The 23196-nt window shown below is 47.9% G+C and overlaps 1 protein-coding gene across 4 annotated transcripts in view; it reads right to left on the bottom strand.

Moving 5' to 3' along the window:
* Window positions 1–23196, bottom strand: part of LOC135896127 (uncharacterized) — a 54779-nt gene that overhangs the window by 29104 nt on the left and 2479 nt on the right. For 2 of the 4 annotated variants that reach the window (XM_065424476.1, XM_065424477.1), the window contains exons 2-5: window positions 21549–21665; window positions 17025–17159; window positions 14539–14551; window positions 954–1051 (exon numbers count right to left, since the gene is read on the bottom strand). In XM_065424476.1, the coding sequence (XP_065280548.1) occupies window positions 954–1051; window positions 14539–14551; window positions 17025–17159; window positions 21549–21660 (358 nt within the window). In that variant the 5' untranslated portion in view covers window positions 21661–21665. Of the gene's footprint in view, window positions 1–953; window positions 1052–14452; window positions 14552–17024; window positions 17160–21208; window positions 21346–21548; window positions 21666–23196 lie in introns of those variants that run through there. The other 2 variants (XM_070520802.1, XM_070520801.1) reach the window with 2 other exon arrangements.

Here is a 23196-nt window from a genome sequence, read left to right as displayed (position 1 = left end):
GACCCGTGCACAATACACACGAGTGCCGGCAACGCGTCCCTACGGCGTCCGCCAAAGGCGTCTACTACGGCTTCCGCGATTCGCGTGGCCAACGCCGTAGTAGACGTAGTAGTTCTGCGGAAACCCGCAAGGTGGAGAGAAGTAATGAATAAAGGGAAAATGAGACATCCACCTGTTCGTAGCAATTGCTACAAAAATTTGCCGTCAAACTCTTGCCTTTGCTTCGTGTTGTCGACAAATTCGACTTCGCCCTGCCATCTGCTAGCCGCCTGGTTAGCTCAGATGGTAGAGCGGCTGCCCCGGAAAGGCGGTGGTCCCGGGTTCGAGTCCCGCACCAGGACGAATTTTTCTTCAACTATGAGGCTTTTCTTTCGAGGAACCCGTATGCGTTTCCTTTGTAGCAATTGCTACGAACAGGTGGATGTCTCATTTTCCCTTTATCCGTAGTAGACGCCGTGGTTGTCTCCATTCTGTACGGAGCGACGGGCAAGGAGGACATCGAGGCACACTAGCAGCCGCCGGGGAACGCCCCTCCTCCCTCGCCTGACCGCACTGCCTCGAGCGCCACAGGAGAGGTGCATGCATCCGGGCCAAGTTCCTCGCTCGCGTGCGCACCGCTCCTTCTCCCCCGCTAGGCTCCACCCACCCTCGCTCCATCGCTACGCTGCGCGATGCTATTTTTATACTCTGCTTTCACTCTCTCTCAGCTCTCTCTCTCCCCAGCTCGGCTGCGCACGTCAAGAGAAACCAAGCGAGCTTCTAACAGCTCCACTGCAATAGAGTGTTTAAATGCTTCCTGTCACCCTGTTTAATCAAACGTGTATATGACTATTTTCAGAAGCGCTGTAACACGTGCGCTTTGCCTCCATATAGTGTTCCCTCCCCTGGAAAGTTGCGCGCCAGTGCAATGGAGTTTTCATAACACCTTGCTATAGTACAGTAGCAGGGCGCACCTTGGTTCTCGAAGTACATGTAGACAACGGTAAGGACGTTCAGCACCAGCATGGTGACGAACAAGACGAATAGGTACATTGTGTACCCTTCCAGGAACCTGCACACGTGTACGTTCGTGGTCATGCGTTAGATATACATTTCATCTGTCCATATAACGTGCTAACCTTCGTGGAATAGTAGCTTACTGCATACGCAGACAGCCGCAACAGCGCCGGTAGATACATCTCTAGTGACTCTTTGTCTAACAACAACGCGTTCGACAAAAGAAAAAATGTAATTCTCGTGCTTCTTTTTTGGGGGGGGGAGGGGGGTCACAGCAACATCAGAAACAGCTCTGAATGGCTGTCAGTACACTTATTACACTTCTTGGTGTTCGTAGTGGGACCGGAGATTGCACATGCATGCGTGTATAATTAAGGAACACGCTACTAGATTCCTTGACAGCAGCCCCTTCACACTAATAAAATTTGGAGGACACTTAAGCTTCGCCTTTAAGAGCGGAACGCGGATAGCATTAAAATATTTCTGACTGCTTCTCACGCTTCCCGGCAACTGCAGCGTATGTAACCGTAATGTTTACTGGGAAACGCTCGCGGCGAACGTTATGCACGAAGGCGCGCTTTCTGGTAGAAACGCGGCCTCTTCCAGGGGCGGCGATGCGGTAGTGTTCCTGTATATGCTCCCGCAGGGAGCTATCTGCGGGAGCATATACAAGAACACCACGATGCGGTAAAGTTAAACTTCGTAAAGTACTGCCACGCTTTGAAGAATGCCGCCTTCTCCTCGCGCGCTCTGGCCGAGACCAACACCGCGTCGCTATTGGCCTAACTGCATCACGTGGGCCCTCGCGCCGTGCATCAGCGCCGTTTTTGCTCTAGAAGCGTCTACGGAGTGGCGAGGAGCGCATGTTGGTGCCGTTGCTACGCTCGAGCAGTGTAAGCGGCGCCACGGTCGAGGAGGGAGCGTGAAAGAGAGGAGAAACGAGGAGGAGTGAAGGCGGAGGAGAGTGTCACTACTTTACGAAGTTTGAAGGGTTTTACGATGGATGGATGGATGGATGGATGGATGGATGGATGGATGGATGGATGGATGGATGGATGGATGGATGGATGGATGGATGGATGGATGGATGGATGGATGGATGTTATGAGCGTCCCCTTTGGAACGGGGCGGTGGGTTGCGCCACCAAGCTCTTGCTACTATACTGCCTAATGTCCTACCTAGGTCAAACAATGAAAAACGAAAAAAAAAACACTGTGAACTATCACGCCCAAATCTGTCCCCCTATTGCGAACTGTGCTTTTGCACGTCTCCATCTTTTGTCGCTTCCCTATTTTTCTCCCACCAATCCTCCAATCGCCTCTTACTAACGTATATTGCGGACATGTTTGCTTTACCACTGCTCCTGCTGAACCCAAGGGCTTCAAGGAGGCGAGTGGTGCCTAAATTGACCACTGGGTAGACGTCTTCACATTCTAATAAAACATGCTCCGTCGTTTCCCTAGCTTTACCGCAGCAAGCACATGCTTCTTCTTCCTTCTTATATTTCGCTTTATAGGTGCGCGTTCTAAGGCATCCCGATCTCGCTTCGAAAAGCAATGAGCTTCCCTTTGAGTTATGATCTATCATAAATGGTTTCTTTCCTGATTTCGGTTTTTCCTATTAAGTAGTTACTCATAGCAGGTTTTTTTTTTCCAGTGCCGCCACCCATGAAATTATTTCAGCCTCTCTGACTTTCCGCTTGACCTTCTTTGTTGCTGTGTTGCCCACCCTACAGGCCGCATACTTGCTGGTAAGCTTCCTAGTTCTTTTCCTCCACTGTGAATCGATGTTTTTCCTGTACAGATACCTGAACACTCTTCGAGCCCATTTACTTTCTTCCATATTCCTCAGCCGTTCTTTATACTCAATTTTACTGCGAGCTTGCCTCAAGCCCGAGACACATGGTGCGATTTTGGGTGCGATCAGCCGTATACAACCATTCGCATTGGCAGCCGCACTCAACACGTTCCAACCGAATCCGCCGCACGCGGCGCCGAATCGCACGCCGCGCATGCGACCAATTTGCTGAATATTATCGTGCGACTGCCGCATCGGTCGGACGACCGCAGCCAATGACAGCGCCGGTAGCGCGAACGTCACGACCACGTGGTAGACCCGGCGGGGCGGGGCCGGCGAGCGAGCGCCTCGCCGCTCCAATCATGCCTGTTTTGTTTTTCTCTCCCTGGTCGAAACGCGGGCCTCTTTCGCCACTTACGGCGGCACAGAAATCAGCTACAATTTGTTTTTGATAGGAAATAACTTACAGAATAAAGTGACATCGAAAGAGTGCGTGTTATAAAGCGTTGTGCGAAATAGTAAATCATTGGCGTGATTTCTACTCGGACTCTGTCAGCGCAGACACGCCAGCAATCGTCTATACGAAGCGGCTCGCCTGACTGGCATGCTTACTAATCGCTACTAACGGCACGGGGAAAACTAACCGTATTTTCACTTAAGACAAACATAAATGTTCAGGCACTGGTTGTTCTGACGAATTTAGGCGCTTTATTACGAGCTGCGGACGCATTGCAAGTGCCCTCAGCCCCAGATAGACGGCCGGCGAGCTAGGCCTACACCGTCTCCCAGCGATCACAAGCTCGCCTGGCAAGCTCGTTCGTTTTTAACGCGATAGCGTTAAGGAGCTCGTGTCGCAGAAAAGCCGGTGTCGTCGGCGTCGGTGTCTGTGTCGGGTGTCGGCGCCCGCGGCGTTGACCGTGAGCGATAAATAACGGCAGGCGTTTCATAAATAAAAAGCAACTTCCAAGCTTGGCCCGGTGGGAATCGAACCAGGGTCTCCGGAGTGTGAGACGGAGACGCTACCACTCAGCCACGAGTTCGATGCTTCCAAGCGGTACAAACGCGCCTCTAGTGAATGCGGTGTTGCCTTCGAAACGAGCCGTGGAAAGTTATACTGCGGTGTATATCGGTAATTATGAACATGTAACGTACAGAAGTCGCAATTACACGAGTTGCGAAGTGCGTTTCCGCTGCATTTCTTCTGCGCTTTCCGCACACGCAGGGTCATCTTGCGGCAAGCACAGAAGACCCCCTCCTCTCCATGTACGGCGCTGCCCCGACAGGAGGCGCGCCGTGCGCGCATTGGGACCGCTGCCAGGCGCGTTGCGGTCGCCACTCCCTCTCCCCTGACGACGCTTCGCCGTGCTCCCGGTTGAAAATCAAGCGCCGTTCCTTTCTTTAGATTACTATCTATCTCTCTGCCCGTGCCGATCACGACGTTTGGCTGGCGTAGATCGTTTCCCCTCCGAGACACCGAGTTCTTTGGTTCGTTCCGTTCGCTCAGGCGCACGTTTCGTTGCCGCGCCGAACGCTGCGTTGCTCGACGCTCACCGCGTGATAGGTGGGCGCTAAGTCCGATGCGGGGCGCATCGTAAGTGATCGCTGTGCCGTAGCGCATTGTCTTATACCCCTTGGCGGGTCGACGGGAACGCTGTCGCGTCCCACTCTTGAAGGCGAAGCTTAAGCGTCCTCCAATTTTTGTCGGCGCCAATGAAATCAAATTTGCTGCAGTTTAAGCGTGACATAAATGTGTACATGTTGTGCCGACTAACATAGGCGCTTCTCTATACGAGCTGCAAGCGATCGTGCCACAAGCGCCACCGGTGTCGGATTCGATGACCCAGCGAGCTATGCCTGCCGGCTCCTAGTCATCTTCGGCTGTCAACGGAGCCGATACTGCTAACGCTGCCTTGCGGAAGCACGTCTACAGTGCTCGCATAGACGCGTTTATATTGTCATTGTTTATTTCTAACAAGAGAGCTGTGCAAATACAGTTGCTTTCACTTTCTGTTCGAAGTTACGCAGCATTCCGAACTTCCACGCGGGAGCGACGGTTCTGGCCGAAGATACCCGCCGCTCGCTCATGCGTACCATGTCCCAAATCGCCGCATGCAGCAATTCGCACACGACGCGCCGTACGACAGATCGCACGGAAAATCAAACCATGTGTCTCGTGCTTCACCTCAAAACTAGTCCAGCCCATATCACCCTGCACAGCTTCATTTGCAGTCTTCCCGTGAGCGCCCAATGCGAGGCGACCCACTGACCTTTGGTTCCCGTCGAGTCCTGATTGTACCCCTGAATTAAAGCAAACAACCACATTTCCAAAAGTAAGTCCTGGAACCATTACACATTTCCACATACCTCGGAGGACCCCGTACCTATCGTATCCCCATAGCGCTCAGTGCTTCATTATAGCTACATTTCTCTTCCCCTTTACTGTTATGGTTTTTTCCTGTGTTTCCATATATCCATTGCCTTCGTTTATCCATATACCAAGGTATTTATATTCTGTTACCCGAGGTATTTCTTGGCCCTGTATCTCCACTGTCTGTTCACTGTTTTCACTGAATACCATAACACCTGATTTTCTGACACTAAATTTCAAATCTAAATTGTTGCCTTCCTGTCCGCAAATATTAGCCAGACGTTGCAAATCACTTTGCTTGTTAGCTAGCAACACAATGTCGTCCGCATAAAATAAATCTGGGAGTTGCTGCTCTATTACTGTACCCGCCTGGTTGTATGAGAGATTAAACTCGATATTACTTCCTTCTAGCGCCCTCTCCATCCTCGGCATCTACATCATAAACACCAGCGGGGATAATGGGCACCCCTGCCTCAGTCCCTTATTGATATGAACTTTCTCCTCGCTCCTCATCCCTTCCCATTCAACGCAAACGGTATTTTCAAGGCAAATCTCTCTCAAAAGCTGTAGACAATCGGTCCCTAAGCCTTCCCCTTCCAGAATATCCCACAAAATGTTGCGGTCTGCGCTGTCATAGGCTCCTGTAATGTCTAAAAAGGCCACATACAAAAGTATGCTTTCTGGTTTTGATATTTCAATACCCTGAGTAAGAACGAATAAGTTATCATCCAAACGCCTACCTATTCTGAAGCCATTCTGAAGCTCTCCCAAAATGCCATTATTCTCTGTCCATGCTTGAAGCTTTAATTTGATTGCCTCCACTGCCAGCCTGTATATTGCCGATGTAATGGTCAACGGTCTATACGAGTGAATTCTGTCTTTCTCCCCTTAACCTTTATCAATTAAATTCATTCTACCTTGTCACCAACTGCCTGGTATTCGTCTATTTTTTAAAGTTTTTTCCACTGTTTCACCAGAGCTTCCTTACTTTTTGGTCCTAGTTCATTTATCAGCCTAACGGGAACCTCGTCTAGCCCTGTGGCTGTGCGCTTAGGAATTTTCTCTTCCGCTTTCTTCCAGTTTAAATTTGTCAGCACCAGCTCCTCTTCCACTTGGGTCTCTTTCATGCTCTTTTTTTCTTCAAATACAACCTCGTCATTGCCTTGGAAAGAATCGGCTGTTACTTTTCAGATGTAATTTATTGCCGCTTCTCCTTCCAGTCTCTTTTCATCTTCGTCTAGGATATGTTGTATTGTCGCTGACTTCCTGCCTAATAATCTTACGAGCTTCCAAAATATTCTAGGTGCGGCCTTCTGTTTCTCGCGTATTTCTGACAACCAACGTTCACTTTCACCTTTTAATTTTGCTTGCACCAGTATTTGAACCATAGACTTTTTCTCTCGGAATATATTTCCCATTTACTGGTTACTTCATCCTGCGGCAACTGCGCCTTCTTTGTCTGCCTGTGCTCTCGAGATGCTTTCTGTCGTTCGGCGATCGCTTCTCGTATCTCCTTGTTCCACCAGCTTTTCGGTTTTTTTTTTCCTTTCCAACGAACATGTTGTTTCTCTTTCCGCATTTCTGTCATTATCGCACTTAGAAGCTCACCATATTCCCACTCTTTACTTGGCCATTTGCCAAGTTCTTCGTCAACTCTAGTGACTATATTTGCTATTTGTTCAGCGTTCAAATTTGGACTGGCCATTTTGCTCTCTTTGCTCTCTTTCCCAACTATATATCCCATTTTCAAAATGATGCGTTTATGGTCACTCCCTATGCTGCTAAAAGCTTCCTCATCGATGACCATTTCTCTCAACTTATCATGGATTCCTTCTGTCATCAGACAGTAATCAATGGTTGATTGCCGGTTTCCCACTTCCCACGTGATCTCTCCTTCACACTTAGGGCCTGTATTCACGCTCACGCGGTTATGTTGCTCACAAAGGTCAAGCATTGACTTCCCGTGATTGTCGGTATAGCCATTTAAATCCTGTATGTGGGCATTCATGCCACCTAATAGGACAATTTCAGCACCATTCCCGAAACCCTTAGGGCTCATTCACACCGGCGACTTGAGGAGGTCGCGCGACCATTTGCGACTCGCAATCAAAAATTGGAGGACGCTTAAGCTTCGCCTTCAAGAGTGGGACGCGACAGCGTTCCCGTCGACCCGCCAAGGGGTATAAGAGAATGCGCTACGGCACAGCGATCACTTACGATGCGCCCCGCATCGGACTTAGCGCCCACCTATCACGCGGTGAGCGTCGAGCAACGCAGCGTTCGGCGCGGCAACGAAACGTGCGCCTGAGCGAACGGAATGAACCAAAGAACTCGGTGTCTCGGAGGGGAAACGATCTACGCCAGCTAAACGTCGTGATCGGCACGGGCAGAGAGATAGATAGTGATCTAAACCGGGAGCACGGCGAAGCGTCGTCAGGGGAGAGGGAGTCCCGCGACGCGCCTGGCAGCGGTCCCAATGCGCGCGCGGCGCGCCTCCTGTCGGGGCAGCGCCGTACATTGAGAGGAGGGGGTCTTCTGTGTTTGCCGCAAGATGGCTCTGCGTGTGCGGAAAGCGCAGAAGAAATGCAGAGGAAACGAACTTCGCAACTCGTGTAATTGTGACTTCTGTACGTTACATGTTCATAATTACCGATATACACCACAGTATAACTTTCCACGGCTCGTTTCGAAGGCAACACCGCATTCACTAGAGGCGCGTTTGCACCGCTTGGAAGCATCGAACTCGTGGCTGAGTGGTAGCGTCTCCGTCTCACACTCCGGAGACCCGGGTTCGATTCCCACCGGGCCAATCTTGGAAGTTGCTTTTTATTTATGAAGCGCCTGCCGTGATTTATCGCTCACGGTCAACGCCGCCGACGCCGACACCCGACGCCGACGACACCGGCTTTTCTGCGACACGAGCTCCTTAACGCTATCGCGTTAAAAAGCGACCGAAGGCGACTGATGTTCACACCGGCAAGCCCGGCTGAGCGCGACCCGCAGGTCGCAATCCCGGAGATTATCGTTCTCAGCGAGAACTCTCGGAATCTACGCGGAATTTGAACGCGACGCCGGAGGAGGCCGGATGTAGACACACGAAAGATCACTTCCGGCACGCCGCTGATTGGTTTATCAGTTTTGCGACCACGGTCGCGCGACTGAAAAATTGCGCAGAGAGCGACTGGCCCAAATTGGTCGCTTTTCAAGAAAGGCGACCGTTTGCGACCATTCGCGACTGGTCGCTTTGCGACCAACTTGGTCGCGCGACCACTGTCAGTCGCCGGTGTGAATGTGCCCTTAATATCAGCGCTTATGCATTCCACCAATTCTTTATTCTTCTCTGTGCAATTTTTTCCGGTCCACGAATGCGTAACGCCCAGCCAAGTTTTTTTCCCACTCAATGTACCTGATAACCAAAGATGCTCTTGACATTGTGAATTTACTCTTTCATTTGGCTCCCTGATGGATGAACATTCCGACTCCCCCTCCCTTTCTTTGCGACTTAGTTCTGTTGCACTCTTCCCAAACATAATTCTCAATAACTGGCGGCTCTTCTGAGTCTCTAAGGTGCGTTTCTGTAATCGCATACACCCCTATTTGTTCTCTATGCCCCTCAATCTCTGCCCACTTTTCCAATTTCTTCTGCCGCCCTGCATGTTAAGGTAGCCTATTGCATGGCGAGCTATTTTCTTGCTTTCCTTCTTTTTTTGTTATCGATGGCGATGCTCTTCTGATGTTCCCCTAGGGTACCTTCTTCATTACTATCTACTCTGACCTCCTGAGCGCCCGCGGAACCCCTAAAAAAGCCACAGCGCGACCACCAAATCGCCAGCCCACTTCTCATGCCAGCCTGTAATTGAAGTGGATCCCGTTTCGTTTAAAACCACCGCAACTTCTCACTTCCCTGTTTACTTCGACAACATCGAAGCCTTTCTCTCGGCTCAATTTCCATATTGCCTCATTAGCAGCCACTACGGCTCTTTGTACGTGACTGTCACGTGCAGGCACCTCCGGCACCATGCACACCACGATCTGCACCTGAGGGGATAGCTCGCGCAAGTCGTCCACCCCCTTCGCCAAGCGGTGGGCTAGTCCTGGCCCTTTCCTGTTTAGGACGTCATTTAGCCCACCTGCTACTATGACAAGGTTGCGCACGTGGGCATTTTCCGCGAGCTTTTCTTTTGCTCGCTTCATGACAGAACCCAGTGTCCGCACTGGAAATGTCCCTACCATCACTCTTTTGTCGCCTTTCACCCTCTCCACAATTGCTTTTCATCACCCAGCCAGGTTTGAGTCGCCAGCGATAATCACCCTTTTACTCTCTCATACCTCACCCTGCTTTCCTTTGTCCTTTTGCATGTGATTCGGACTCGACAAGGGGCATTGTCCCCTGGGCTCCTCCTTTTTCCGCGTGGCGGCCTCAAGCTAACCCTTCATCACCCTGTATGCGTTCCACGTATTTTGCTGGCCCTTCCTCGCCTGTCGCGTCGGGTGTCTGCGTTCCATTTTCACGCACATTCTCGTTCACAATGGCGGACCTGTTGAGCTTTTCCTCGGCTGCTTCAAGTCTCTTCAACTACCTTCCGTGCATCACGCTCCCTCTTTAGCTCATTTTTGAGCTTTTGCATCTACTACCTTCCGTGCATCACGCTCCCTGTATAGCTCATTTTTGAGCTTTTGCATCTGTTTCAGAAGCTCTTCCTGGAAAGCCTCCATTTTCCGCAGCCTAGTATCGACGTTACATTGTGTGCCGGTTTGATTCGATGCCCCTCTCCATTCTCATCCGTCTCCTCATCTGCCTTGAGGGACCCCCCCCCCCCCCCCCGCGCACTGCTTGCTTTCCCGTCTTTCTCGCCATGTATTGCACAGCTTTTTGCAAATACTACAATACTATAATAATGCTTCTACTGCTCCAAATACTATAATACTATATCAATGCAAAGCACGTGCCTTTTAGCAAAGACCGATACGCACAGGATCCAAATCCTCAAAATGTCGCAAAGCAACTCTCACCACTGTTTCAAAAACAATGCCCCGGAGACCGAAGGTACGACACGCTCTCGCACGCGCTCAACCACGCGGCCACGCTCTCACTTTTCTACCAGAACACGCACAGTAAAACCACTAATAGCTATTTGTCTTGCCACTTCCAAGCTACCATTTAAAGACTACAAACACTCAACGTCCAACCCGGCTGCACGTGTTGGAGCACGTGTCACGAAAGGACGCTCTAACCATCCTGCAAAACAAATGTACACGAAGTACACCCGCGCACCCGAAATACGAGACAAGAAAAAAAAGGAAAGAAAACGAAAACCACCCAATTACTATTTAAAGGCAAGAAATCACTAAATAAATACAGAAGCAAGCTCAAAGCACGCACAAAAACTTATGATTTCGTTGCCGCCAAGGAGCCGCGAAAAGCACGTCCATTCGCCACAAAATCCAAACAAGAACTCGTTGAAACAAAAGTGACGATGCGGCGGAGGCGAGCGCCATCTGGAAGTCTTTCAAGGAAGCAGGCGCGATGCTCCGCGGACTCAGAGACATTAGAGACTTTTAGCAGTGCCTTATTACGGTATGGTAAGCGCGGTATACGGTACGGTATTACTGTTCCGTACTAAATTACCGCAATGACCGAAGACGTTTTAGCTGCGTGTGCCGCTCGATGCGTACGGTAATCTGATAATGATGATAGCGGCTAACATTGGGGCTTTACAGAGTACAATAACTATGCGCTGAGCGCGAAATATTCATTTTGACAAATACTAGAAAGCTTTAGCTTGTTCATACACGCATCACTTTTTTACAAAAGGGCCCGGCTACGGCAAACTTAGACACCAGTCACAAGGCCGGTGGCGACATCTTGTGACACTTCGTCCTGCAACACGTGAAACCTTTTGTTACATAGGTGTTTTTATCTAATCAATACATAAAAAAGGGTTTGTTTCTTGTAAATTGCACCGCTGCTGACAATTTACACCAGCAGATAAGTTGAATATAGTTAGTTACTGCAATAAAAACTCTGTGTCCCCTCTAAGTAAACTCTGCATCACTAGATGGCGCCACCTACCTGGGTTTTTTTTTATGCCACTGTTTACTTGTTGTCACTTCGTCGCCCCGCAGATGGTGGTTTAAAGTAACCTCTTGCCTTGGTATTATCATGGTAAAAAAAAAGCACGCGAGAGGTGGACGCTGTGGCCGACATCAGCTTCTCACTGTTTTGGCTTGGTGCAGCTCAACTCGCGACACACGGTGCTAGCCGAGCCTTACCGCCTCGTATGCCGTACGGAAAGTCATACCGTACGGTACAGTTCGCGCATGCGCAGTCCTCGACCGGTACGGTATTACGCACTTACCGTACCGTATACCGTATTTTCCGTAGCACCGCTAAAAGTCCCTATTAGAGAGTTTTAGCAGTGCCGTAATACGGTACGGTAAGTGCGGTATGCGGTACGGTATTACCGTTCCGTACTAACTTACCGCGATGACCGAAGACGTTTTAGCTGCGTGTGCCGCTCGATGCGACGGTAATATGATAATGATGATAGCGGCTAACATTGGGACTTTGCAGAATACAATAACTATGCGCTGAGCGCAAAATATTCATTTTGACGAATACTAGAAAGCTTTAGCTTGTCCATACAGTCATTATTCTTTACAGAAGTGTCCGGCTACGGCAAACTTAGACGCCAGTCACAAGGCCGGTAGCGACATCTTGTGACACTTCGTCCTGCAACACGTGAAACCTTTTTGTTACATAGATGTTCGTATCTAATCAATACATAAAAAAGGGTTTGCTTCTTGTACATTGCTCCACTGCTGACACTTTACACCAGCAGATAAGTAGAATATAGTTAGTTACTGCAATAAAACTTCTGCGTCCCTTCTAAGTAAACTCTGCATCACTAGATGGCGCCACCTACCTGGTTGTTTTTTTATGCCACTGTTTACTTGTCACTTCGTCGCTCCTCAGAAGGTGATATAACGTAACCTCTTGCCTTGGCATTACCATGGTAAAAAAAAGCACGCGAGACGTCGACATCAGCTTCCCACGGTTTTGGCTTGGTGCAGCTCGGCTCGCAACACACATTGCCAGCCGAGCCTTACCGACTCCTTACCGTCTAGTATGCCGTACGGAAAGTCATTCCGTACGTTAAAGTTGGCGCATGCGCAGTCCTCGACCGGTACGGTATTATGCACTTACCGTACCGTATACCGTACTTTCCGTAGCACCGCTAAATGTCCCTAGCGCCGCCGTGCGCAAATAGCGGACGCCGTCTCCGGTCTGTGCTTCGTTAAGCGCTGGAAATCGGATTGGATTGAGTTCTCGCGTAACAATTAGTTTTCTCGGGTATTCAAATTATACAGTTCGAGAGCTATCATGTCTTTAGGTTGTGTGTAAGTCGTAGTTTACAATTTTTCCCCGTATTTTAGGTTGAGGAATTCAAGTAGTTCAGTGTTTTCCTTGCCTCACATGGACGGCCTGGGTATGTTTGGTTCGAAAATTTTTTTGAATGCATGCGACGTGCGATGCGAAACATTTTTTCGGAGATTTCAAGGCGCTATTACGCTTTACGACATAACTGGGTTGTTTTGCGGCGAAGACAACTTTGAACGAGCCGTCGTAGATGAAGCGAAACTGGTATTCATGCCACGAAAATCAAGCTTTTACATCGCGCGCCGCATTCTTATAGGCTTCGTCACTGAAAGAAGCTGCGTTGCTTCAAAGCTGACTTCAAAGAAGCCGGCCATTACGCAACGCATATTAAACCTTTCCCTCGCGAGCACCCCTGAGCGCATGCCCCGATCTGAAGCGAACCGAATTCGGCCTACACTGCCAACTCGCAAACGGCTTAGATTTAAATCTGACTTCCGCTAGCTATCTAGCGCATTATGACAATTACGATGCAGCTGTGCTGCATATAACTCCTAAATTGTTTTTTTTTTCGCGCTAGGGTTGAAGCAGAATAACGGTTGTGCTTATGAGTGTTGGTCGGGATTCGGGAGTCTCAGGGGCAAATCAGAGTTTACAGGTTTGCCAATCACACCAACAACTAACCCAACAAGTTTTAAATTAAATTATGGGGTTTAACGTGCCAAAACCACTTTCTGATTATGAGGCACGCCGTAGTGGAGGACTCCGGAAATTTCGACCCCCTGGGGATCTTTAACGTGCACCTAAATCTAAGTACACGGGTGTTTTAGCATTTCGCCCCCATCGAAATGCGGCCGCCATGGCCGGGATTCGATCCCGCGACCTCGTGCTCAGCAGCCCATCACCATAGCCACTGAGCAACCACGGCGGGTAACCAACAAGATTTCAACGACCATATAGTTTGATATAAAAATTACTAGACGACACTCTGGCGCTAGGGCAAACGCCTGAGCTGCAAGTATGGCGGTTTGGCCAGCGTGGGAAACATGGAGGAAGGAATGAACTAGGAGATATATCATCGCGCAACAAGACCGAAGCCAAACGCATCGGCCCAAGTCGTGATCGTCACGTCAGAGCTCACGGTAGGTTTTAGTGCTCCATCTCCGCAGGCCGCGGCAGCCGAACAAGTGACGCGTCGATTGAAAGCTGCCGGGCACCAAACGTCCACGGCCCGTCCGCGGAGTTTCAGAGGTCACGTGCTGGGCCAACTTTTTCGACGGCGGAAAAAGCGAAGGGAATGGCTCCGCGGATTAGTCGCTCGACAAGGTGACGTCAGCATGACGTAACGCTCTCTCCTAGATTATTTCCTTCCTCTTTAGATGGGATGGACGGGCAACACACGCATTTGTCTGAACTTCGTCCTTTCGGCTTCAAAACAACGGCTTTGTGACCTTACGCTTTGACCATTCTCCCCAAAGCATTGCGCTACAAATGTGACAATTTGCAATGATCACGCATGTGGGCAAAAACTAATTGCCTTTCTGCTTAGAGACAAAAGTGCTTGGAAATTTCACGAGGACGTGTGAAGCTCCAAGAACGAAGGATAGACAAATCCGTTCACTAACCACCGTTCTCACGGTAATGGTGCTGTATAACATATGTGCTGTATATGTACTGTACCGTATAGGCACTGCATGCATGTATTTCAACTGTATATTAGCGGAACAGTCACAGTACACGCCTCTTAGAAATTTTAGGAAACTTCGTGGCAACGTTTCACGCCGCAGTCGTGTTCACGGCGGGTCGCTCGACTGGTCGGATCGTTCTGATGCACCTCTGCATGTCACTTTCTTGGCTGCATTTAGCTCGTGTACAACTGCATGCATTGAGAATGATACTCGTATTATGTTCACCGTCTCTTTTATGGAAAAGCTGCGCGTGCGATGTCTTTACACAAATATTTGGCGATTGCGATTGTCGACGTTTGGGCGGTGCTTACGTGGGCTCGTTCACTGTAACAAAGCAAAAAAAAAAGTTGTAATAAACATCGTGTTGCTTCAACAACGATATACAAATTCTTAGAAACACAACGCGTAACGTGAACGCAGATCTCGCTCTGCAGCTGTAACTGATATAAAGCAGGAGCAATAAATCTTGCTGCCAATTACGGTTGCTTCAGAGAACGCTGAGCAATTCTTTATAACCCTGCGGCATATAGATTAGTCTTTTTCTTTTCTTTTTCTACTTTTTATCGCGGCTCCCCAGGCCTGCCGTCAAATCCGAAATCGTGCAATAATTACGTAGGAGCTATTTATCTACACGTCTTGGATTTACTCAGGAGCCTCATAATTATTTACCCTAAGAGGAAGCATTAGCTTAGTGCCAACTCCAGCATAAAGGAGCCAACATAGAAGCCCTGGGCATACTTATATAAATGGCGCAAACCTCATTTTACCCCTGCCTGGACCTAAAGCGAAGTCCGCACTATTGTGTACATAAGTTAATGTAAAAATAAAAATACAATAAACTCCGATGCCGCATACTCGAATACATGTAATACCGAGAGAGGTTTTTATGAGACAACCGCACGAGCGATTTGAATGAAACTTGTTGCACTTGAGAAGGAATGCTGCGTTCTAATGACTGCAAAAGCAGAATTTTCGTTTAGAACCTGTAATGTGTTACCCAAATTTCGGCGAGAATTTGTAGGCGAAAAAAAGATAGAAGCACTAGGTTTCCATATACACAACTCTGTACCAAAACAGATATCACAATTCTGTAAACTGCATCCGATAGAGCTTACCTTGGGGGGGTGATTTATATATGAATTCACGGCCCACCTGAATTCGTTAGAAGAGTTAAAAGTGATTTGCAAAAGTACCACTTACAAATTAGAGGTATATATAAATATGTTTCAGAAAGGGGTATAACATACCAATTTTATGAGCTTTAAGTGTACTGTTAGGTGCATAGCTTTCAGAATTGTGATGTCTGTTTTCATTGTTGAATGTAAACTTATATATCAACTATAATATATAACCGTATTTATATATATATATATATATATATATATATATATATATATATATATATATATATATATATTTAGCGCTGTGCAACAAATTTTATAAAAGAACTGACGATCTAAATCGACAATCCGCCCCTCCCTACGGTCACCATATTTTAACCTTTTTACTTAAGTGCCACGAAAACCTTGTCAAATTGGGTGCAGTGGTTTCCGAGCAAAATAATTTCTTCGTTCCCACGTATTTAAAGCTTAGCCTCGGAGCTTAAATAACACTTCCCCCTTGTGCGGGCACTCGGAGAGACCAGTGACGTCATGGATTGGCGCCAGTTCTTTAAATCCATAGCACGTTGCCTGCCATGGTAGCTCAGTGCATGGCTAAGGCGTACTGCTTCTCAGCGCGAGGTTGTAGGTTCGATTTCCAGCCGCCAACATTCACCCTCCCCCTTCGGCCCTCCCCCTTTCCTCGATGGGTGCGGAATGCGAAAGCACCCACACTGCACTTAGTTCATTCCTCAGCTGCTACGCGCGTGAGTGCTGTCGTAATTACAATGGCGGCTGATGAACTCTAAAGGCCCGTTCACACTACTACAAAAATTCGGCAAGCGAAGCGAATTCGCTCGCCGGAAAAAAGAGAGCGTGTTTTCATCTGTTGACGCGTGCATCGGCGGTTCCGCCGCCGCTTCAAGCCTTTCCGCGACGACAGCGAGATCTCGCGGCAGTTTCTTTTCTGGTTTCGCGACTTCGCGAACGAGACGAGAGTTCACGTGTGCGCCTCTCGTTCGCGGGCTTTTGTTGCGTCTGCTTGTATAGCGCCGTTTCTACGGAGAAGGCCGGTCGCTCAGACATGCTGGCTGCCATGTTGAGATTAGACGCGTTGTGACGTCAAAAGGCAACTTCCGGCGGCGGCGAAAGCGGAAAAAAATGGGCCCTGGACCGATTACCTTCACCGCGCCGCTTTCCGCCCTCTTCGGCGTCAAAAGCTGCCGAATCCGCTTCGCTCGCCGGATATTTCGTGTAGTGTGAACGGGCCTTAACTGACGAAAAATTTACTGGGTGTCTGCACAGCGCAATTTATTATGTCCACCCACCCGAAGAACGCACGGTCGAAAAAAGAAATAAGGCCTTATTTGCCTAAGCAGCATTCAAAGACTACCTCGCTTCAACACACATCTGTTAAGCCTACTCTCTCTCTCTCTCTCACATGTGCTTGAACTGACTTTTGTTTTTCATTCATGTTGCGCGAGATTTCGGCGCAGTTTTGCTTGTATATGCGACCGACGTTCTTCCGCACGGTAAAAAAAAAAACATCAGTTGAAGATCAGAGCACGCGTTCTGTCTTTCCTCCCTCCTCCCTTGGTTCATCGCGCTGTTGCCAAGATGCATTCGGAATCCACGCACCAACTGCATAGCATAGCTCAAATGCTGCACGTTAACAGCGTCGCGTTTAAAATGCCCACTTTGTTCTGACAGTGGTTGGCGCCGCACAGGACCCATGGTGGAGGGCATCGTGGACATCCGCCGGGAGCCAGTCGTGACCACTGTCTCGTACTCCACCGTAGTTGCGTTCTCCGCTTTCGACTCGCCCATGGTGACTGCAAAAGAACGTCTCATCTCGGACATGTCATTAATTATTTATTTTTTTGCGTTAAATGAAAAATTGAGTTCTCTAATCCATGAACAAAAAAATTACCGACGATTACGTTACTTCCTAATGCGAAATTTGAGCGCAGCAAATAAGCTGTTTCACCTTTTCGATAGATTGAGGCAAAGAAATCGAGCAACACATGTATGCGCTATCACAGAATTTTTTTTTTATTTTTCACACGTATTCCTTTAACAAAGACTCCACTAACAGTTCTTGACAGTCATGAAGGAAGCTTTGTGGTCGGAGAAATAGACTGATATATGTTTGACTTGGTACACCAATGCTTGATTCTCAAAGACGAGATCTATACAAGTGCCTCGCGAGGTTGTCACAGCCGTGGGACGCGTTACGAGCAAGAGGAACGGGATGTTCTCCGGCATAAGTGTTAGGAAATTGCTGTTTGTCTTTATGTCAACATTAAAGTCCCCCACTACTAACATCGGTGTGGATCGATGGACGGTTAATGCGAGTTGCAGGAAGTGCACGACGTCTTTCGTGAGTGCGGTAGCGGACTCACGAAAGCGGTATCAGTCGGTCGCTGCTAGCGCTGGGGGGATGAAAGGGGGGCGGAGCTGGTTATGAGGCCGACGATAACGCCGACGACGACGCGAAACCCAGGAACGGACGCCAAAGAGCCATTTGTGTAGCCAGCCCTCCTCCACAGTCTCTCCTCCTCCCTTCCATCATCCTCCCTCGCCCGGAGAGCCGACAGCGCGCATGCGCGGCGGCGGAGCAGATTCGTCGGCGAGCTACGACGCGAAACCCAGGAACGGACGACGCCAAAGAGCCATTTGTGTAGCCAGCCCTCCTCCACAGTCTCTCCTCCTCCCTTCCATCATCCTCCCTCGCCCGGAGAGCCGACAGCGCGCATGCGCGGCGGCGGAGCAGATTCGTCGGCGAGCTACGACGCGAAACCCAGGAACGGACGCCAAAGAGCCATTTGTGTAGCCAGCCCTCCTCCACAGTCTCTCCTCCTCCCTTCCATCATCCTCCCTCGCCCGGAGAGCCGACAGCACGCATGCGCGGCGGCGGAGCAGATTCGTCGGCGAGCTACGACGCGAAACCCAGGAACGGACGCCAAAGAGCCATTTGTGTAGCCAGCCCTCCTCCACAGTCTCTCCTCCTCCCTTCCATCATCCTCCCTCGCCCGGAGAGCCGACAGCGCGCATGCGCGGCGGCGGAGCAGCAGATTCGTCGGCGAGCTGGTTACGAGGCCGACGACGTCGACGACGACGACGACGACGACGCGAAACCCAGGAACGGACGCCAAAGAGCTGCGCTCTAAAAAAATAACAAAGGAACTGGTAAGCGTCCCCCGAGCAAAAAGCAAGAAATGCTCGTGTACTTAGATTGAGATGCACGTTAAACAAAACCCAGGTGGTCGAGATTGATCTCCGAGTGCCCCACTACAGAGTGTCTCAATCATATCCCAATTTTGGAACGTAAAACCCCAGAATATTTTGTTTTACATTTGATTACAACTTATCTCAATTTGTTGATCAAAGCATTCGTGGGGCTACCATACTGGACTTGGTTTTAACGACCGCACCGGACACTGCTTTACCCGTTTCTTATATAGAAGGCTTTAGTGACCATAAACTTCTTAACTTAACAATTAACCTACCGTTAACATTTACCGGTGCAACGGGTAAAACTATCCGGGAATATAACGGAGCCAATTACGACGGAATAAACACCGAATTAAATGTCTTTTACAATGAACATTTTCTACCCTCGTTTGCTTCACGGTCCGTGAAAGAGAACAGGACACATTGTAAATGCAAAATATTAAAGTTGACCCGTATGTGTCATTAATATCTATAGCAAATAATAAAACTAGCACTTTACAAAGCAATTTCAATCCCTACAAAATAAAAAGAAACGCTTGTACAATACCGCGAAACATAATAATACGGTTTCTTATTGGGATAAATATAAGTAGTGCATACAAGCTTAGAGTAAAGCATTAGGTGAAGCCAAGTAGGAATATTACTCTCAAGACTTGCCCTCACTTATCAGCAATAACTATAAAAAAATTTGGAAAGTAATTTGCCCTAATCATTTTATTAAACATATCACAATATACGATGCAAAACAAACTCCGGTTTCTGATGAAGATTGTCCAGTTGCTTTCAATGCGTATTTCTCATCAATTTTTACACGGGAAGGGTGTTCGAACGTGCCGTTTGTACCAGAGCAAAAATTCGCCTTAATGGCACCAATCATCGTCACTCCATCTTAGAGTTTCTACTTCTTCTGGTATTGATTGCATAAACTCAGAAATACTAAAGATTACCACCGATATTTACAGTCGCATTCTGTGTCTCCTTTTTGACCAGTCGTTATCATCTGGTGAAATACCTAAGGACTGGAAGATAGCTAAGGTCATTCCCCTTTTCAAATATGGTAACAGACACTCACCTGGTATTACGGACCTATTTCACTAACATGCATATGCGGCAAACTACTTGAGCATGTACAGCTTATCATATCTATTCTCACCTTGAATCTAATAAGTTTTTCTTCTTTAATCAGCATGCTTTCAGGAAAGGCTATTCGTGTTACTTGCAGTTCTTTCAACTCACCACTTTGACATGAACGCTAATAACCAGACTTACTACCTTTTTCTTGATTTCTCCAATGTTTCCAATAATTTACCCCGCTGCCGTTTGAATTCCAAGTTGTCTGCCCTTTCCTTAGATTCATTAACATTATCTTGGCTTCGTAACTTCTTGTCTATGCGTCAGCAATTTATAGTAGTGAATTACTTTTCATATGACCTCTGCAAAGTCCCTTCCGGTGTGCCTCAAGGCTTAAGTAACCTCGGTCCATTACTCTATTTAATGTACATTAATCCCCCCCTTACCCTCCAACATATAATATTCGATTAGGTTGTTCGTTGACGAGTGCATCAGCTACCGCGCTATTAGATATTTGAATGACCATTCTGCTCTCCAAAATGACCTTGATCTTATTTATAGTTGGTGCAAAACATGGCAAATGTCCCTTGACGCTACTAAATGCAAATTTATTTAGGTTAGCCGAAAACGCACTAACTCAGTGTTTCACTATTGAATTAATAATACCATAACTTGCAATACCCCGTCGCATCTTGGCGTCCCCCTTAGACCTGTCTTTTCCTGACCTACGCATGTAGCAGTCATATGTTCTAAGGCTTCTAAGTACCTCGGTTACCTGCATATACACATGCATAACACACGTTCTAATATGCGAAAGTTAGCATATCTAACCCATTTTCATCCGCAACTGCCATTTCCTTCATCCTGATAGGCGCCGTATCAGGAGTACCTTATCAGCATGTTGGAATCTATTGAAAATGGAGCAGCCAGATGCATCTCTCGTAAGTATACCCATTAGCATTAGCCGAATAAAGAAAACATTTCACTTCATTCATGCGGAACTCGCCGCATGATCACTTCACAGGTACATTTATATCAATAAATCTTACAGTCTGCCAATTCATGCACCCAGGCGCACGACTCAGCACCTTCAAAAGAAGCTCAGTTTCATGCGCACACATGGTAAAACGCAGGCGTTTACCTCATCATCACTGAGCCGCGCTATTGCACAATGGAACAGTGTTTCAACGTGCAAGAACAATCACATCCATGTCAAACCGCGAAAAATTTCGTTATAACCTGAATACGCTCTTTTATAACACTCTATAATGATGCGCCACTGTACTATTTGCAACCTTTGTTATGTGACTTTTCTTGGCGCAACATTTTGCTGTTTTCTACAGACTTTCAGTGGACCTGTAAAGTATGAATTTAAAAGAAGAGCTCTGCGCTTATATGATTGAGCCCTGCACCCGCAGGTCGCTGCACCGTACAGGCTGTTCACGTTTGCGCCTCCACTCATCCGGTAAAACACCCAGTCCGCTCGCGTTTACACAAGTACCGTACAGGGGTGGAGCGGGGCAAAGGATAAAGTGGAGTGATTAGATAGCAGAATCAGCTAGCGAGGGTCACGTACAAGTGGCGGTCGCGGGAATGGCCTCCACCTTGCAATCATGCTGGTGATGATGACGATGCTGTTGTTGTTGTGGTGGTGGTTGTAGTTAGTAGTAATAAATATTAGCAGCAGTACTAGTTAACAGCAGTAAGTATTAGCAGTGACAGCAGTAGTATAAACAGTAGTAACAGCAAATAGCAGCAATAGTAGCAGTTGTTCTTTCGGCGTTAGTGGAGATAGTGCAGATAATAAGAATGGTGGAGCTAGGTCTGATGTGACGTTAGCGATCGATGGCGGTGTGATCGCGATGACAATGACGGTCGTGGTGTGATGGCAGTTACGGTCTGGTCCAGCAGCGTACCGCTCATTCCAGACTGCCGAGCGGATGGTGCAAGCGACGACTGGGCAGAGGTCATCGTGACACCCGTCGTTTTCTCATCCGGCTCTGTCATCGAGGCTGACGATGCGCGCATGTCGCCTGCAGCAAATTGAACGAAGGACTCCTATATCGCTGCGTGCACCAAGGCACAGCACCGTCACTACACCGCACAAGACCGGCACTACACCGGCACTTAGCAATTAAAGATTACTTTCGGACGTCCGTCACTCTGAACTTAAAAGGGTGATGGTTAGGGCTAGTTGGCTGAACACAACTTGCAGCATGACGATGGCTATGAGCCTACGAACGTTTACGCTGTAAAATAATTTACGTCCTTAAAAGTGAGAAACGGTGCAAATTTGTCATAGGTATAATTAAAGAGTGTAATGGTGTGGGTTATGGAGAGATGTACAGTCGCGGACAGAATATTATGGACCATGAAATCTAAGAAAAAGCTGAATATCTCCACAACCTCACAACGCAATCTGGTATTTGCATTTTGGACCTCGACTAGAATATGCTAACAACGTTGTCGTGGGAAGTTTTACTGGTTACTGCTACAGGCTGCTCGGGAATTGAACGTTTTCGGAGATTCCGTGGTCCATTTTATTCTGTCCGCGACTGTACATCTTCTTACAGTGAAGCTGCGCATTACTATAGGACATCGGCATTTCTTCGTCTCCGTCGACAGAAAACCATGTTCACGTTCACGAGTGTAGCCATTATTTTGTGTATTTTTACGAGTTGCCTAATCCCTGACATATTTTATGTTTACTTTGCAGCCTTTTTTTTAATTATGGGGTTTTACGTGCCAAAATTACTTTCTGATTATGAGGCACGCCGTAGTGGAGGACTCCGGAAATTTCGACCACCTGGGGTTCTTTAATGTGCACCTAAATCTAAGTACGCGGGTGTTTTCGCACTTCGCACAGCCTTTTGGAACTGTTTTTGTTGTAACTACACACACTTTCAGTGCTTGTGTCCACTGTAAGCTTGAGTTTCCTTGCTGCTTTTTTGTATGTACATACATCTCTGTTATGGACGGAACGTCCTCATTCAGCTTTACGCTCTGGGACCTCCTCTTGCATATTCCGTTATGAACGTTTCGTACAGTGTAAACAGAATGACTAACCTAAATAAGCAAACCGAAACTGTAACGGTCTTCATACTTGTAAAGCCTGATTGCTACACGACTACAAAATATCTTGCTCTGTGTCACGACTTCACGGAACGTCGATGACACGGAGAGACCAACTTTATATTAAATTAAAATGCCCTATAAGCCTTCCCAACCTTCATAATTCATAAGTGTTCACCTGTTACACGCGAGATCACTATGGCAAAGTTTCTACAACTTCTAAAATACGTACCAGTACACTCCCTTAAAAAGTTTACACCACTACCCTGTCCCTAAACATTGATCGTCATCAGCTTTGCTTGCGTTTTCTGTCTTGAAAAGTCTGCGCTCGCTACTTTCCTCTCAAGAATAATATCGTCACCCTGATAACGCACGTGTTGTTAATGACTTAGAACTACCGGGCGCTAACATTAAAGCAAGGAGAGGCAAGCAAGATAGATGACGATTATTATTGCGGGACAAAGATACGTCCCAAATGGTGCAAACTTTTCT

Source organism: Dermacentor albipictus, chromosome 6 (genome assembly GCF_038994185.2).
Source record: "Dermacentor albipictus isolate Rhodes 1998 colony chromosome 6, USDA_Dalb.pri_finalv2, whole genome shotgun sequence".
NCBI classification, from domain to species: Eukaryota; Metazoa; Arthropoda; class Arachnida; order Ixodida; family Ixodidae; genus Dermacentor; species Dermacentor albipictus.
The sequence above is the reverse complement of the archived record's forward strand: the minus strand, read 5'-3'. Positions and strand labels throughout refer to the sequence as shown.